The sequence below is a fragment of the Urocampus carinirostris genome, chromosome 3, assembly GCF_059441175.1.
Source record: "Urocampus carinirostris isolate Australia breed hairy pipefish chromosome 3, RoL_Ucar_1.0, whole genome shotgun sequence".
Taxonomy (NCBI): Eukaryota; Metazoa; Chordata; class Actinopteri; order Syngnathiformes; family Syngnathidae; genus Urocampus; species Urocampus carinirostris.
Genome location: NC_142351.1, coordinates 7,794,010 through 7,811,587, shown reverse-complemented (window position 1 = coordinate 7,811,587; position 17,578 = coordinate 7,794,010). Strand labels below are relative to the sequence as shown.

General features: G+C 41.4%; 1 protein-coding gene across 3 annotated transcripts in view; it reads right to left on the bottom strand.

Annotated features, from left to right (window-relative positions):
• LOC148368498 (neuropilin-2-like) overlaps nt 1-17,578 on the bottom strand; it is a 167,376-nt gene that overhangs the window by 51,424 nt on the left and 98,374 nt on the right. For all 3 annotated transcript variants that reach the window (XM_088330522.1, XM_088330521.1, XM_088330523.1), the window contains exons 8-11: nt 8,583-8,727; nt 4,007-4,182; nt 1,794-1,973; nt 1,581-1,725 (exon numbers count right to left, since the gene is read on the bottom strand). In XM_088330522.1, the coding sequence (XP_088186648.1) occupies nt 1,581-1,725; nt 1,794-1,973; nt 4,007-4,182; nt 8,583-8,727 (646 nt within the window). The remainder of the gene's footprint in view (nt 1-1,580; nt 1,726-1,793; nt 1,974-4,006; nt 4,183-8,582; nt 8,728-17,578) is intronic.

Here is a 17,578-nt window from a genome sequence, read left to right as displayed (position 1 = left end):
CGAGAAAATGTTTAATTGGCGCCAACAGTCCGGACAGCTGATTGGCTGATGCTCTCTTTTTAAACCCCCGGCTTCTAAGAGCTTACGTCCGACTCTGTTCCTGTCCTGCTTTTATCTGCCTGATCCTGGTTGCCAACCTGTTTCCGGACCTGATTCTGCCCCCGTTCTGCCTGCCCGTTATCCGACCTGTTTTGTCCCACTACCTGCATGCCTCCTGTTGCCGACCTCGTTTCCGAACTTGACACCGCCCTTGCTCTCCAGTCCCGGCTAACGACTTCTCTCTAGCCCTTCTCTCCCTCTTATCAATAAAACCGAGTAAACGAACGCTACTGGGTCCTGTCTCCGTTTCTGGTTTCGTGACAGGATATCGGTATTGGCATTTTGTTGTGTACCGTTTAGGCTCAGATGCAGCCAAGCCTCTCTCTCCCTCTTTTCCTCCCCTCTGTCTCGGACGCTACCCACCCCACGTCTTCCAATTAGATAAACGACTCGGGGCGCCTCCACTGAAGCAGGAAGAATAAGGTTAGTGTCACGGTTGCCATGGCGCCCAATGAGTCCCAGCCGTGTGGCGCCAGGTTCTGTCGCGGTTGCCACGGCGCCCAATTGTCCCCGCCCATGGACACCTCCTGAAACGCGTTGACAGATTGCTCACTGGGAGTACTTAAACGCGGTCCTTTGAGCTGTTAGTTGTCAGAGCGTCTGCGAGACTCCTGTTAAACTCTGTGAGAAATGCCTAGTTCTGTGAATTTGCCTGTGTTTGATCCTGTTTTATTGTTGGCCCGATCTGTTTGATTTTGACTAGACAGACTAGTAGATGAGAGAGAAAGAAAAAAAGAAACAAATAAGAGAAAGAGAGGGAGAGAAAACTAGAGAGGGTGGGACAAACAAAGAGAGAGAGAGAGAGAGAGAGAGAGAGAGAGATAAAAGAGCGAGAGAGGGAGCGTGCGAAACAAAAGAGATATACGGAGAAATAGTGAGAGGGGCAACTAAAGAGAAAGAATGAAATCCAAAGAAAAATAGAAAGAGGGAAGATAAAAGAGGAGAGAATGAAAGAAATAGTGAAGGAGGAAACAAGAGAGAGAGAGAAAAGAGAGAAAATGAAAAAAGGACGAGAGAGCAAAAGAAGGTAAAAAGACAGAGAGATAGAGACAAAAAGGAACAAAGAGAGAGACAGAGAGAATGAAAGAGAGAGATAGAAAGTGAGTGAAAAAGGGAGGAAGAGAGAGAGAGATAAAAAGTGAGAGAATAAGAGAGGAAAAGAGAGAGTGAGAGAGAGAAAGATAAAAGAGCGAGAGAGGGAGCGTGCGAAACAAAAGGAGGCCTGATCCGGCCCGCGGGCCGCCTGTTTGACACCCCTGCTCTAGAAGTGGCGGCGTCTTCCGGCGAGGAGGAGGCGGCGGCGGCGCGCCCATAGGAGGAGGAGTTCCTGGCCCGCCCCAGGGGAGGAGTCGGCACGCCCCATGGGAGGGGCCGACGCCCCGACGTGTCAAAAAGACGGAACACGGAAGCGACAGACGGACAGGATCCCGGAACGAGAGATCTAATTTCTCATTTCTAGTTATTGCGGTAAAATCTCTTACCTGGAAGATCACAGCCCAGGATTTCCACTCTCATCCCAATCCCTGCTGGAGACCAGCGTTCGGGGTAGAGTCTGATGTACTGGGCCACCGTTTCTTCAAAATGACGCAGCTCTGGTGTGTCGTAGTGTGTGTTTCCCTCAAAAATCTGGGACAAAAAAAAAGAAGTAGAACCTCCAACAAACATCCAAAATCCTTCCTGCCTTCTATACCAACCTTGGGCTGGCTGGTTTTTCTATCGATGACAAAATTCCATTCTTTTCCATTCAGGCTGTAGGCCACCTTGTACTTCCGGACATAAGCTCGGTTCTCTGTGGTTCCTCCACTGGATGCATCTCCTCCCCTCGCTCCCTGGGTGATGATTCCTCGAACTGTTTTGGGGACACCTAAGTCCACCTGAAATCATTCAATGAATGAATGAATGAATTTTTTTTTCGAATGAATAAAAAACAGAACAAAAACAATAACTCAACAACAAAATAATGTTACATAATATGTTCGAAAAGGGCTAGTAAGAAGCAACATCTATCTATCTAGACATCCATCTAGACATCTATCTACACATCCATCTAGACATCTATCGATCTATCTAGACATCCATCCATCCATCCATCTATCTAGACATCTATCTATCTATCTATCTATCTAGACATCTATCTATCTATCTATCTATCTATCTATCTATCTATCTATCTATCTATCTATCTATCTATCTATCTATCTATCTATCTATCTATCTATCTATCTATCTATCTATCTATCTATCTATCTATCTATCTATCTATCTACGTATCTATCTATCCATGTGTCTAGACATCTATCTATCCATCTAGACATCTATCTATCTATCGATCTATTTATCTAGACATCTATCTATTTATCTTGACATCTATCTATCCATCTATCCATCTATCTAGACATCGATCTAGACATCTATCTATCTATCGATCTATCTATCTAGACATCTATCTATTTAGCTTGACATCTATCTATCTATCAAGACATCTATTTATCTATCTAGACATCAATCTAGACATCTATCTATCCCTCTAGACATCTATCTATCTATCTATCTAGACATTTATCTAGACATCTATCTAGACATCTATCTACACATCCATCTAGACATCTATCTACACATCCATCTAGACATCTATCTACACATCCATCTACACATCTATCTACATATCCATCTAGACATCTATCGATCTATCTAGACATCTATCTATCTATCTATCTAGACATCCATCCATCTATCTAGACATCTATCTATCTATCTATCTATCTATCTATCTATCTATCTATCTATCTATCTATCTATCTATCTATCTATCTATCTATCTATCTATCTATCTATCTATCTATCTATCTATCTATCTATCTATCTATCTATCCATGTGTCTAGACATCTATCTAGACATCTATCTAGACATCTATCTATCTATCGATCTATTTAACTAGACATCTATCTATTTATCTTGACATCTATCTATCCATCTATCTAGACAACCATCTTGACATCTATCTATCTATCAAGACATCTATTTATCTATCTAGACATCAATCTAGACATCTATCTATCCTTCTAGACATCTATCTATCCATCTATCTATCTATCTAGACATCTATCTAGACACCCATCTAGACATTTATCTAGACATCTATCTAGACATCCATCCATCTATCTATCTATCTATCTATCTATCTATCTATCTATCTATCTATCTATCTATCTATCTATCTATCTATCTATCTATCTATCTATCTATCTATCTATCTATCTATCTATCTATCTATCTATCTATCTATCTATCTATCTATCTATCTATCTATCTATCTATCCATGTGTCTAGACATCTATCTAGACATCTATCTACGTATCTATCTATCCATGTGTCTAGACATCTATCTAGACATCTATCTAGACATCTATCTATCCATCTAGACATCAATCTATCTATCGATCTATTTATCTAGACATCTATCTATTTATCTTGACATCTATCTATCCATCTATCCATCTATCCATCTATCTAGACATCTATATAGACATCTATCTATCCATCTAGACATCTATCTATCTATCGATCTATTTATCTATCGATCTATCTATCAATCTATCGATCTATTTATCTAGACATCTATCTATCTATCTAGACATCTAGACATCAATCTAGACATCTATCTATCTATCTAGACATCTAGACATCTATCTAGACATCTAGACATCTATCTATCTATCTATCTATCTATCTAGACATCTATCTATCTAGACATCTAGACATCTATCTAGACATCTAGACATCTATCTATCCTACTAGACATCTATTTATCTATCTAGACATCAGTCTAGACATCAATATATCTATCTATCTATCTAATCTCTAACGGCGGACAATTCGGTGCTCTGTTTTGGGATCTCAATGTACCTGAAGCCACTCCTCCCCAGCAAGGGGCTGTGAAGGTGCGGGGAACCATCCAGAGCGACTGGCTACCAAGCGGGCTGAGCTGGGGTTCCACATCATGTCCCTGCTGGAGGAGACCGAGATCTGGTTGTCAGGCAGCAGGCCCGACAGCAGGCCTTGCAGGCTGGAGCAAGGAGCATCTGTGACGATTGAGAAGAACAGGCCCACGTGAGATTCACCTTCACCTCAGGAGGGCAGATCGACATGGCTGACTCATTGACCTGACACAAACACTCAAGTCAAGTCATTTTTATTTGTATAGCCCTTAATCACAAAGAGATAGATACCATAGTTACCATAGATAGATAGATAGATGGATGGATGGATGGATGGATGGATGGATAGATCGATGTCTAGATAGATGTCTAGAAAGATGTCTAGATAGATAGATGTTCAGATAGATAGATAGATGTCTATATAGATAGATATATGTCTAGATGGATAGATATATAGATAGATGTCTAGATAGATGTCTAGATATATGATAGATAGATGTCTAGATAGATAGATGTCTAGATAGATGGATAGATGTTTATATAGATGTCTAGATGTCTAGATGTCTAGATGTCTAGATGTCTAGATAGATAGATAGATAGATAGATAGATAAATAGATAGATAGATAGAGAGATAAATAGATAGATAGATAGATAGATAGATAGATAGATAGATAGATAGATAGATAGATAGATAGATAGATAGATAGATAGATAGATAGATAGATAGATAGATAGATAGATAGATAGATAGATAGATAGATAGATAGATAGATAGATAGATGGATAGATGTCTAGATAGATAAATAGATGTCTAGATAGATAGATGTCTAGATAGATGGATAGATGTCTAGATAGATAAATAGATGTCTAGATAGATAGATGTCTAGATAGATGTCTAGATAGATAGATGTCTAGATAGATGTTTATATGGATGTCTAGATAGATAGATAGATGTCTAGATAGATGTCTAGATAGATGTCTAGATATATGATGGATAGATGTCTAGATAGATAGATGTCTAGATAGATAGATAGATGTTTATATAGATGTCTAGATAGATAGATGTCTAGATGTCTAGATAGATAGATAGATAGATAGATAGATAGATAGATAGATAGATAGATAGATAGATAGATAGATAGATAGATAGATAGATAGATAGATAGATAGATAGATAGATAGATAGATAGATAGATAGATAGATAGATAGATAGATGGATGGATGGATAGATGTCTAGATGGATAAATAGATGTCTAGATAGATAGATGTCTAGATAGATAGATATATGTCTAAACAGATAGATAGATGTCTAGATATATAGATAGATGTCTAGATAGATGTCTAGATGTCTAGATGTCTACATAGATGTCTAGATAGATGTCTGGATAGATAGATAGATAGATAGATAGATAGATAGATAGATAGATAGATAGATAGATAGATAGATAGATAGATAGATAGATAGATAGATAGATAGATAGATAGATAGATGGATGGATAGATGTCTAGATAGATAAATAGATGTCTAGATAGATATATGTCTAGATAGATAGATGTCTAGATAGATGTCTAGATAGATAGATGTCTAGATAGATAGATAGATAGATAGATAGATAGATGTTTATATGGATGTCTAGATAGATGGATAGATGTCTAGATAGATGTCTAGATAGATAGATAGATATATGATAGATAGATGTCTAGATAGATAGATGTCTAGATAGATGTCTAGATGTCTAGATAGATAGATGTCTAGATGTCTAGATGTCTAGATAGATAGATAGATAGATAGATAGATAGATAGATAGATAGATAGATAGATAGATAGATAGATAGATAGATAGATAGATTTCTAGATAGATGTCTAGATAGATAGATTTCTAGATAGATGGATAGATAGATGTCTAGATGTCTAGATAGATAGATAGATGTCTAGATAGATGTCTAGATGTCTAGATAGATGGATGGATAGATAAATAGATAGATAGATGGATAGATAGATGGATAGAAAGATGTCTAGATAGATAGATGTCTAGATGTCTAGATAGATAGATAGATGTCTAGATAGATGTCTAGATGTCTAGATAGATGGATGGATAGATAGATAGATAGATAGATAGATAGATGTCTAGATAGATAGATAGATAGATAGATAGATAGATAGATAGATAGATAGATAGATAGATAGATAGATAGATAGATAGATAGATAGATAGATAGATAGATAGATAGATAGATAGATAGATAGATGGATGGATAGATAGATAGTTATTGGCAACCGAGTCGCTCCAGGCAAGAGAAAAATGAAACGATTATGGCTCGGAGGATTTCGGGATGAGGATCAGGCAGTGGAAAAAGGCAATAACAGGAAGGACGAGGCGACTGTCAAAGAGGAGGAAGAATAATGGAAGCGACATGAAGCGAGAAAGGAACGAAGGAAGGGAGAAGTTAAGTTAGCCGTGCTGACAGTTTAAGAGGACACAGATCAAAGTTTCATGCTGTTATGTGACTGGAAAAAAAATGAAAGGAATGAATCATTTAGTTCAGGCCCGGGGAATTCGTACGCTTGTGCGTGTACGTTTCAAAATGGGGCGCATTTAAAAACGATCAGTGTGCGGATGTACCTGCTCGGAGACGCTAATAGTGAGTCTGACGCTAGCAGTTAGCATCTGAAGCCGATCGCGCTGTGTTTCGTGCGGTCGTGGCCGGTTACTTTAACTGGATTACTTTCAATGACTTTTGGACTCTATAAGGGGAATTAGCATTTTAGCACAATATGCACATCCGGCAAAACTAACATAAAATGCGACAGACACAAAATGAAAATCAATCCAAAACGTTACTCCCCAAGCCTGCACAAAACGGAGTCATTTTATTCATATTTAGTTTCTTTTGTCTTTTATTAGCATGTTTGGTGTAAGAGTAATCCAAAAGTAATTGAAAGTAATCCAGTTAATCTCACCCTACCCAACCCTGGTTGTCACAATATGTTCAACCCATTTTGTCACAATGACAATACATGTATATTCTATTCTATTCGTTCCTTTATCTTCTTTGTTTTCTTTTATCCTCACTGTTAAATGTGAAACTGGAGTGCCACGTCCAATTACGTTGGGTAGGGTTACTTTAACTGGATAACTTTCAATGACTTTTGGATGACTCCAATACCAAATATGCTAATAAAAGACAAAAGAAACAAAATAGGAATACAATGATGACTCACAACACGTGGTAAGCTTTCTCTCCTGGCTTTGATTTCTTTGATCTCCGGCAAAACAAACATAAAATGTGACAGAAACAAAATGAAAATCAATCCAAACATCATTTTTGCCCTTCTATGTGTTCCGTTACTCCCCAAGCTTGCACAAAATTGAGTCATTTTAATTCCCCCCCTATGTTCCGGTCCGGAGCCTTCGCTCTGAAAATGCTGGTATAACTCTTGATCCCAAGAGCCAAGAAGAAATCTGCAGGTTCGAGAGCGTTCTCCATTCAGGCCCCGGTGCTGTGGAATCCTCTTCCCCCTGATATTCGGTCTGCAACCTCAGTGGAAATGTTTAGCTCTAAGCTTAAAACACTCTTCGATTCCATAGCATATGAATAACCTATATTTTATGATGACAATATCAGGGGATGGTTTCATACTAGTCTGTAGTTTGCAACAGTCTTTGATCCGCGCAACCCTTTGAGACTCTTTGTGATTATACATGTAACGGGTGTGTCAACGAGATCAAAACCAGCAGAGAAGCTTACCATGTGTTGTGACTGTCAGGTTTTCAATGTAAATCTCTTGAATTTCTGTCTCAAGGTAATTAGCATGTTTTTATATTACTAAATATAAAAACAATGTTTCTCATACACACACACACATGAAGTAACGTTTCAATCATCAGTCTAATTGCATCTCTTGTACGTTTATCAATCTTATATTCTTTTATTGTGAAATGCTCATGTGAACTTTCTCCTTGAAGTATAATAAATCACGCCCACGTTGTGGGCTGGGTCTCTTTCCCTTGTACCAACATCACATGGAGGACGTGAGTAAAATCTGCTCTTGGGTATGATTAGATTTCAACAATATATATGTATTTTATTTGGGTCAGTAGCCTAGATGGTAAGGCGCCCGCTTTGAGACTGGGAGGTCGGTGGTTCGCGCCCCGGCCGAGTCATTCCTAAGACTTAAAAAGTGGTCGGCGGCGCCCTCTGTTGGCTGCGGCTGCATCGGCTCGCTACAACGGGTCAGGTGCAATCGACATTTCGTTCTGTGTACATTGTTACACAGAATGACAATACAAGGAAATTATTATTATTATTATTATTATTAAATATGGCCACGAAATAGTCTTAATAATGATTGACTTTAACAGTGACTCATTCATTTGCAGCAACTATAATAAAACCTCATCATCCAGTCCAGCCTGAATGTGGATCTTTGGTGGGACAGGTACACCGCAGTTACATACGAATAAAAATGACTTGACCTCTTGTGCTTTTAGACTTTTGACATAGTGTCGTCAACAGAACACTCTGTTGTGTTTTCCAAACCTGTAATCTGGCATCCGTAGAGCTCAAAGCGCAAGGCTATGCCGTTACGCCACGTCTGCGGCCGGATCCGGACGAACCGGGCCAAAACGGGCTGCGGGACGCGATTGAGCACCACCTCGGCAGGGTCCGTATTGGCGTGGAAAACCTGCGAAGAAAGCAAATACTATCATCAGTCGGTCGCTTCCTCTTCAGTGTGCGGACCCTGATGTGGGTTCGTCTTATCTGTCATTTCCTCACACTTCAACACACGCTGTTATGCTTCGCTTGGCTTCACACATACAAACATGCACACGCACACGCGGAGGCAGTTGGACATAGCCGACACAACCCAAACACGGATCCCATTTCACCGGCCCAGCTGTCATTGTGTTATGAGGTCAAAGGTTCGGCTTTTTTTAAGCTAGAAGATCACTGAGCCTTTATGATTTTAAGGCTCACACCCAAACACCTCTTTGTGGTGGCCCCGGCAGAGATAGGACCAAACATGTTTGGCCAATAAGAACAGGAAGTGCGCACAATTGGTCAAGGTGCGAAGTAGTCAAGATGGCGGCGCGCGCGAGTGCAGCGGCTTCAGGGGCTCCAGTTGGTCTTTTGGTTTTCAGTGTTCTTTTATCCCTCATATTTTCCCTTCGACTCCTTTCACGACTACAATAGCATCCACAACATCCCGAGGGATATACAGAGACCACCGGATCTCCCTGGGTGATCTGCCTGCCGGTCGGGCCTAGGCTAAGAAAGCGACCACACAGACCAGCGCTTCTGAGCATGTTCCTGACCAACGCCAGTTCCATCGTCCACAAAATGAGTGAATTTGAGCTGCGGATTGCCACCAACGGCTTCGTCCGGAATTGCAGTATTTTTGTCATCACGTAGTCTTGGCTTCCCGGACGCCGCAGTCCAACGAGCAGGACGCACGCTACACCGGCACGGCCGCGACGGAGACTCCGGTAAAAACAGGGGTGGGGGACTATGCGCTGCAATAACAGCTGAATCATTGACATACACTGCTCACTCGCTATAGGGTTTCTAGCAGTATCGTGTAGACCCTTCTATCTACCGAGAGAGCTAACTGTGGCCATTGTGGTTGCTGTTTGCGTTTCACCGGATGCTAACGTTCCACCAGATGCTAACGTTAGCATAGCGCTAAATCTCCTGCCCGCTGCTATCAATAAACAGTAGCTCGCACACCCCGACGGAGCTTTCACCGTCGCCGGCGACTTTAATCAGGCATGCTTAAGGACTGTACTTCCCAAATTCATTCGATTCGTGGACTGAGCAACCAGGGAAAAAACACTGGACCGTGTGTCCAGTAACATCAAACATCTAGTTGGATCCAGCCATCTCTGTCTGTCCCTCACCCCCTCATACACCCCCCTCCGGAGGAAAACAAAGCCAGCAACAAGGACAGTAGAAACATCTTCTTTGTTCCTTTATCTTCTTTGTTTACTTTATCCTCACTGTAAAATGTGGACCTGGAGTGCCACGTCCAATTTCGTTGTCACAATATATTCAAACCATGTTGTAACAATGACAATAAAGGTATATTCTATTCTATTCTATCTTTTCCATTTCAAAGTATCTCTCTCATTGAGTAGCATTCCTCCCCTCCCATTTGGTCTTTTGTGATGGGACTTTTCTGCAAAGGGGGGGCCGACGTAACCCGCAAGCTCGGGTTACTTCCTGTTTTGGGGTAAAGAGATTCGAGGCATGCTTAAGGGGGTATATCACGGTGGTCTTCATGGACAGACACTAATCTTCCTTTTGAAGGACCCCTTCCTCTTTCCTAGGGCCATTCTTCTTGGAGGATTTCAGCATTTCTCTCAGCTAATTGAAACCACACATGAGGAAGGCTGTTAAGTATCCTAATAATCACAAAGTATGAGTTTGAAAAAATAGTTGTAGTGATTAATGATGAAATAAGCGTCTGAATATGTCAACAATGGTAAATTCCGTATCAATCTGATCCAAATACCGTATTTTCCGCACTATAAGGCGCACCTAAAAGTCTTAATTTTTTTCAAAAGCTGACCATGCGCCTTATAATACAGTGCGCCTTATATATGGCTCAATATTAAATCGCAAGGTCTCGCAACTTACGCAACAGCCGCCGACTCGATTTTCCCCCGAACGCGGAGTAGTCCGCGGTGTATGCTGGGATTTATATACCGGCGTTTCATTGGCTAATCAATGTGTCAATCATCATTTGAATCGATCGCTATTGGCTATTCGGAGCCTCGGATATGCTAGAGGGCCAAAACAAAGCCTGCAATTGGCCGAAAAAGATGTGTCAATCATCCGTTACATCGATTGCTATTGGCTGAAGTTATTCGGAGCCTCAGATTGGCTAGAGGGCCAAAACAAACCCTGCAATTGGCCGAAAAAGATGTGTCAATCATCCGTTACATCGATCGCTATTGGCTGAAGTTATTCGGAGCCTCGGATACGCTAGAGGGCCAAAACAAAGCCTGCAATTGGCCGAAAAAGATGACTGAATAGCAAGCTTGCTAAAGTACGCCATAAAGAAACATGTTTCATTAGTCTGTATTTGTAAATATTTGACTCTCCTGGATTTACTTCACTCACGGTTGTAAGAAGACCATGGCTCCGTATCATTATTGAACGTGAGAACTTAGGTGAGCTATGCGGCTTTATATTTTCCCGGTATCTTCTTTTAGAACGATCTTGATGTCGCTGTGATGAGTTGAGTGAATTCAACTCAATTCCAAGTGTTTATTGTCATGTGCACAGTAAAGTTGCGAGCGAAAAAGAAAATAGAAACTAAGGAATGGTTGGCATTTCTTGAAACCCAAGACTTTAACCTTCCAAATGATGGAACAATGCATTTGAGTGACATCGTACGGACACCGCATCCGTACATGTCTGAGACACGTATTTGCTTCTTTGCGAGCTTTGGGAATGTTAAGGGGGTAATCCGTTGGACTGAACCATCTGACTGTTTTGTCCAAGTTCCCATTGTAGCGCCTTATAATCCGGTGCGCCTTATCTATGGAAGATATAGGACCAAAAACTATTTTTTGGGGGTGCGCCCTATAACCCGGTGCGCCCTATAACCCGGTGCGCCCTATGGTGCGGAAAATACGGTAATTACATCCTTGTAACGATCAATACCAGTCTAATACCGGTACTTTTAGCTTCGATATGTCCTCATCATTGAAAATTGAACCCGGTCCCTTGAGATTATATTTCAGATAAACAGAGCAAAAATGTTTCCCTTTCGATTAAAAACTACAATAAGTATAAAAACATATATACAAATATTTATATATCAAATACAAATCGAAAAGCCATTTTGACAACAGATTTACAGGTTTTTGTTCAGGAACAGTAACATGTTTACATTTTTGGTTGCAGCTCATTGCTCTCTGTAGGGTGAAATTTTTTCATGTGTTCATTTAAATTTTCCACAGTTGTGGACCATTTTGCCGCACAAATGACAGCTTGCATCGTACTAATCTGTTGTTCTTTTTAAACCCACTCCGCTCTGTCACCTGTTGTCAGTCCGTCTGCGAACCTCAATTTACACAAGCCAAGCCTTTTTCAACCCTGACTCCCACCTGTTTTTTGCTCCCGTCTGATCCCCGACTTCGACCCGTTTTTGACCCTGACCACGTCTACTCTCCTCTCCTGGCTTATGACTTGTTTCCGACCCCGACCACATTTTTGCTCTCCTGTCCCCGGCTACTGACCCGTTTTTCCACTCCCGACACCGCCATGGCTCGCCACAGAAGTCCCACTTCTGCGTTAAGAGCGACCTGCTTACTGCGCCCAGTGATCACCGGATCGTGGGTGCAACCCTTTCCATTCTTCCAATAAAACTGCGAGAAATGTAACACAAGTAGGTCCTGTCTCCGTTCTGTTCTTGACAGCACTGCGCTTCCCGTTTTCTTCCGTCATATTTAGCTTTTGAAAAGGTTGTGTGTGTAGCTTTGGCCCTCTCTTCTACCTGGCAGGCAAGATGCAGCAGCAGGCCATGTAGGGTTCTAATAGTGTGCCTGTCTGTCACACAAACAGGCATAACCATAGAGAGTGGCTGTGGGAGCTGGGTGAAAGAGAGGACTGTGTTATCTACATATAGAAGCAGTGCTTTGAGGGGTAAAATATTGATCGCCACCAACAGCTTCGTCCGAAATTGCAGTATTTTTGTCATCACGGAGTCTTGGCTTCCCGGACGCCGCAGTCCAACGAGCAAGACGCACGCTTCACCGGCACGACCGGGACGGAGACTCCGGTAAAAACAGGGGTGGGGGACTATGCGCTGCAATAACAGCCAAATCATTGACACACACTGCTCACTCGATATAGAGTTTCTAGCAGGATCGTGTAGACCAGACCTTGGAACTCCGGTCCTGGAGGGCCATACGTCCTGCCAGATTTTGAAGTTTGCTCTTCTTTAACTCAGGTGATACAAATTATAACCTCGTTAGCAAGCTAGCAAGTGCTCGTTAACGATACTGGTGATTGGAATCACCTGTATTGGATCAGAGAAACCTCAAAAATCATGCAGAACATACGGCCCTCCAGGACCGGAGTGCCCAGGTCTGGTGTAGACCCTTCTATCTACCGAGAGATCTAACTGTGGTCATTATGGTTGCTGTTTACGTTCCACCGGATGCTAACATTAGCATAGCGCTAAATCTCCTGCCCGCTGCTATCAATAAACAGCAGCTCGCACACCCCGACGGAGCTTTTTTCGTCGCCGGCGACTTTAATCAGTTATGCTTATGGACTGTACTTCCTAAATTCATTCAATACGTGGACTGAGCAAACAGGGGGAAAAACACTGGACCGTGTATACAGTAAGATCAAACATCTAGTTGGAACCGGCCATCTCTGTCTGTCCCTCATACACCCCTCTCCGGAGGAAAACAAAGCCTGCAACAAGGACAGTACAAACATCTTCTTCTTTGTTTTCCTTATCCTCACTGTAAAACGTGGAACTGGAGTGCCAAGTCCAATTTCATTGGCACAATGTATTCAACCCATGTTATAACAATGACAATAAAGGTATATTCTATTCTATTCTATTCTATTATAATCTATTCTAGTGGCCTGTATTAATCAAATGGACCACTGAAAAGTGGCCTATCTCTACCGTGTCTCCTGCTGGATGGACAACCAGCAACTGTTGTGTTTACCTAAGAGGCCAAACAGTGCATGGAAACTCTCATGGGGGTTTCATAAGCACCCAAGCGCGCTTACATAAAGACGATGTCTTTGCCAAATTATTTGGTACCAAGCGGTGTGGGAAGGGAAGCCAAGGAAAAAACAATAAACATCAAGACGGATGTTTCCCAACAAATAATTGAAAGCAGGTAAGAAGCAGGGATCATCATGCAAGAAGTTATACGATTGTCCTAAAATATTATCCTGCAATTTCCAGCCCTGATTTTTGTGAGCTGGCTAGATTACCCAGAAAAGCTCTGGGTAGTGCGCAATTGTGCACATACGCAGCTTAGAGGGAACATTGCGCTGGATAGAAAATCTAGCTAGAGCACAAAAATCAGGGCTCCAAATTGCTAATTAAGAAGCGACTTAAGTCAAAGTTACAGTGCATGAAGGTAAAAACACACGGGTTCCCCTGACGTTGTGACCTAAATGCGGTATTTTGAAGTCGAGCCAAAGTAGAACGAAGTTGAGTAAAGTTAGTAGAGTTTGTCGAGAACCGGCTGCTTCGGCTTGGCTCACTAAAAGGAACCGTCTCTTTCGGGTGCTAAACGGCTCTTCGGGTTGTTTTTGCTTCTTTAATCCCAACATGACCAAATATGATGTAAAATTATGCACAAAATGACTTAAAGGAAGAGGGGAATAGAACAAAAAAGAACAAAAATACCAAAATGAAAAAGTAGTGAAAAGCTGAGAAAAAAGGAAACAAAAGGAAGAGAAAAAAAGAAGGAAAAATTTAGAAAAAAAGCCAGAAAAAAGAAGATAAATAAATTTAGGAAAAAAGTAAATAGAGAAAAAAAAGAAAAAAGTAAACACAATGGGATTTTTTTAAAGGAATTAAAAAAAAAAAGTAGAAAAAAACAGAGAAAAAAGAAGAAAAAGTTTGTGTTGCATTCAAATCATTTCCAATTCTATCAAGTGAATCTTGTTGCCAACATTATACTTCCACTAAAAAATGTGATTAAGTACATTTCTGTATCTTACAACCGACTCAATAAGCCCCCCAAAATGTTAATATTATGCGACAAAATATATCAGGAAATAAAAAGAAATGGAAATCTTGTGAAAGAATTGTAAGAACAAATGACGTTTGTGAGCCTGCAACCTTTGCAATAATACATGAGTGAATTCATTCAAAAGTGAAAAACATTTTTGCATCGCCGGAAACTCAGCAAAATGTAACGTGATGTCAAGTTTTGGACATGTTTGATCATTAATTATCTTGCCACACTTGGCATTATGGTTGCTCACTGTTGTTTCAAGCGTTGCTCACCGACTTTGTGTGAACGCTCAGACCCCTGGAAAATTACTGAGAACATTGCTTGGTACTATACAAAATCATGCATGGACCTGCTCCCTCATATATAAACTTCTCTTGACTGGACGATGATAGTAAAAAAAAAACTTAAAATGATTCTAAGAAAGTAACAAAAAACAATTCCATGCCCACACACATACAAATAGCCTGGAGAGCTAAGTGGGAAGCAATGCACAATGAGAAGCTTCATCACTGGGACAGGAAATAAACTATCAAAGCATTAAATGTCAAATTAGCCTGGATTTGAATTAGTCAGGATCACGAGAAACTTGGAATGTTTCTTTGTTGGTGAAATAAAAACCAGGACGGCGGGAAACAGAAACCAAAATGTCTACCAAAACTATAATTCCACATCTTGCCCTTTTGTAACCCCCATATAGAATAGAATAGAATAGAATATACATTTACTGTCATTGTTACAACATGGGTTGAATATATTGTGACAACGAAATTGGACGTGGCACTCCAGGTCCACGTTTTACAGTGAGGATAAAGAAAACAAAGAGATAAAGGAACAAAGAAAATGTTTGTACTGTCCTTATTGCAGGCTTTGTTTTCCTCCGGAGGGTGAGGGACAGAATAAAATAGAATAGAATAGAATAGAATAGAATAGAATAGAATAGAATAGAATAATAATAATAATAATAATTTCCTTTGTATTGTCATTCTTTGTAACAATGTACACAGAACGAAATGTCGATACACCTGACCCATTGTAGCGAGCCGATGCAGCCGCAGCCAACAGAGGGCGCCGCCATTTTACCAATGTTATAAGTCTTAGGTATGACTCGGCCGAGGCGCGAACCAGCGACCTCCCATACCTTTTACTGTCATTGATACAACATGGGTTGAATATATTGTGACAACAAAATTGGACGTGGCACTCCAGGTCCACATTTTACAGTGAGGATAAAGAAAACAAAGAGATTAAGGAACAAAGAAAATGTTTTGTACTGAGGTAGAGCGCTCGTCTTGGGATCAGGGGATCCCAGTTCAAATCCCGGCTCGTCCGTGTTACATGTCGAAGTGTCCTTGGGTAAGACACTGAACCTTATACCCCCAATAAGCAGGTTAGCGCTTTGGAAAGTCATTGACTTGAAAAGCTCTATATAAATGCAGATCATCATTTCATTTCATACTGTCCTTGTTTCAGGCTTTGTTTTCCTCCGGAGGGGGGTGAGGGACAGACAGAGATGGCCGGATCCAACTAGATGTTTGATATTACTGTACACACGGTCCAGTTTTTTTTCCCTGGTTGCTCAGTCCACGTATTGATAAATTTGGTAAGTACGGTCCTCAAGCATGCCTGATTAATGTCGCCTGCGACGATAAAATCTCCGTCGGGGTGTGCAAGCTGCTGTTTATTGATAACAGGGGGCAGGAGATTTAGCGCTATGCTAACGTTAGCATCTGGTGGAACGTTAGCATCAGGTGGAACGTAAACAGCAACCACAATGACCACAGGTAGCTCTCTCGGTAGATAGAAGGGTCTACCCCAGGGGTGTCAAACTCATTCTAACCCAGGGGCCACACAAAAGACCAAACATTCGCCCGGGGGCCGGACTAGTAGATTAAAGAGAATGAAAAAGAGAGAGGTTGGGACAAACAAAGAGAGAAAGGGAGAAAGAGAAGGAAAGATAATGTGAGAAACAAAAGAGATAAAAAGAGAACTAGTGAGAGAGGGGGAGGTAAAGAGAAAGAAAGAAATACACAGAGAATTAGAAAGCGAGAAGGAGAGAAAAGAGAAGGAGAGAAAAAGAGAAGGGTAAAGAGGGAGAAAGACAGAAGAGAGGGAGAGAAAAGGAAAAGGGAAGAGAGAGAATAATAAGGTAAAAAGACACAGAGAAAGACAAAAAGGAACAAAGAAAGAGAAAAAGAGAGAGAGAGAAAGTGAAAGGGAGAGATGGAGAATGAGAGAAAACAGAGTAAGAGAGAGAGAGAGAGAAAGAGAGAGAGAGAGAGGGGTAAATACAAGTACAGTGTTTGTGAGAGGCAGCTGGCTTTGGCCACATCAAGTGGACATATTTCAACATGCAGCTTGTTTTTCTCTTGTGCTTCCCTCAGCATTGTCTCGCGGGCCGGATTCAATCCCTTAGTGGGCCTGATCCGGCCCGCGGGCCGCCTGTTTGACACCCCTGGTCTACTCGATACTGCTAGAAACTGTATATCGAGTGAGCAGTGTGTGTCAATGATTCGGCTGTTATTGCAGCGCATAGTCCCCCACCCCTGTTTTTACCGGAGTCTCCGTCTCGGTCGTGCCGGTGAAGCGTGCGTCCTGCCGATTGGACTGCGGCGTCAGGGAAGCCAAGACTCCGCAATGACAAAAATACTGCAATTTCGGGCGAAGCTGTTGGTGGCGATGGTGAGTCATTTTATATATCAAAACATGAACTTGGGCTAGTCAGACAAACGATCCCTCAAAGATCTGATTACGGCCATAGCACCCTGAGAACGCCTGACTTCGGGAAGCTAAAGCAAGGTCGGGCCTGGTAAG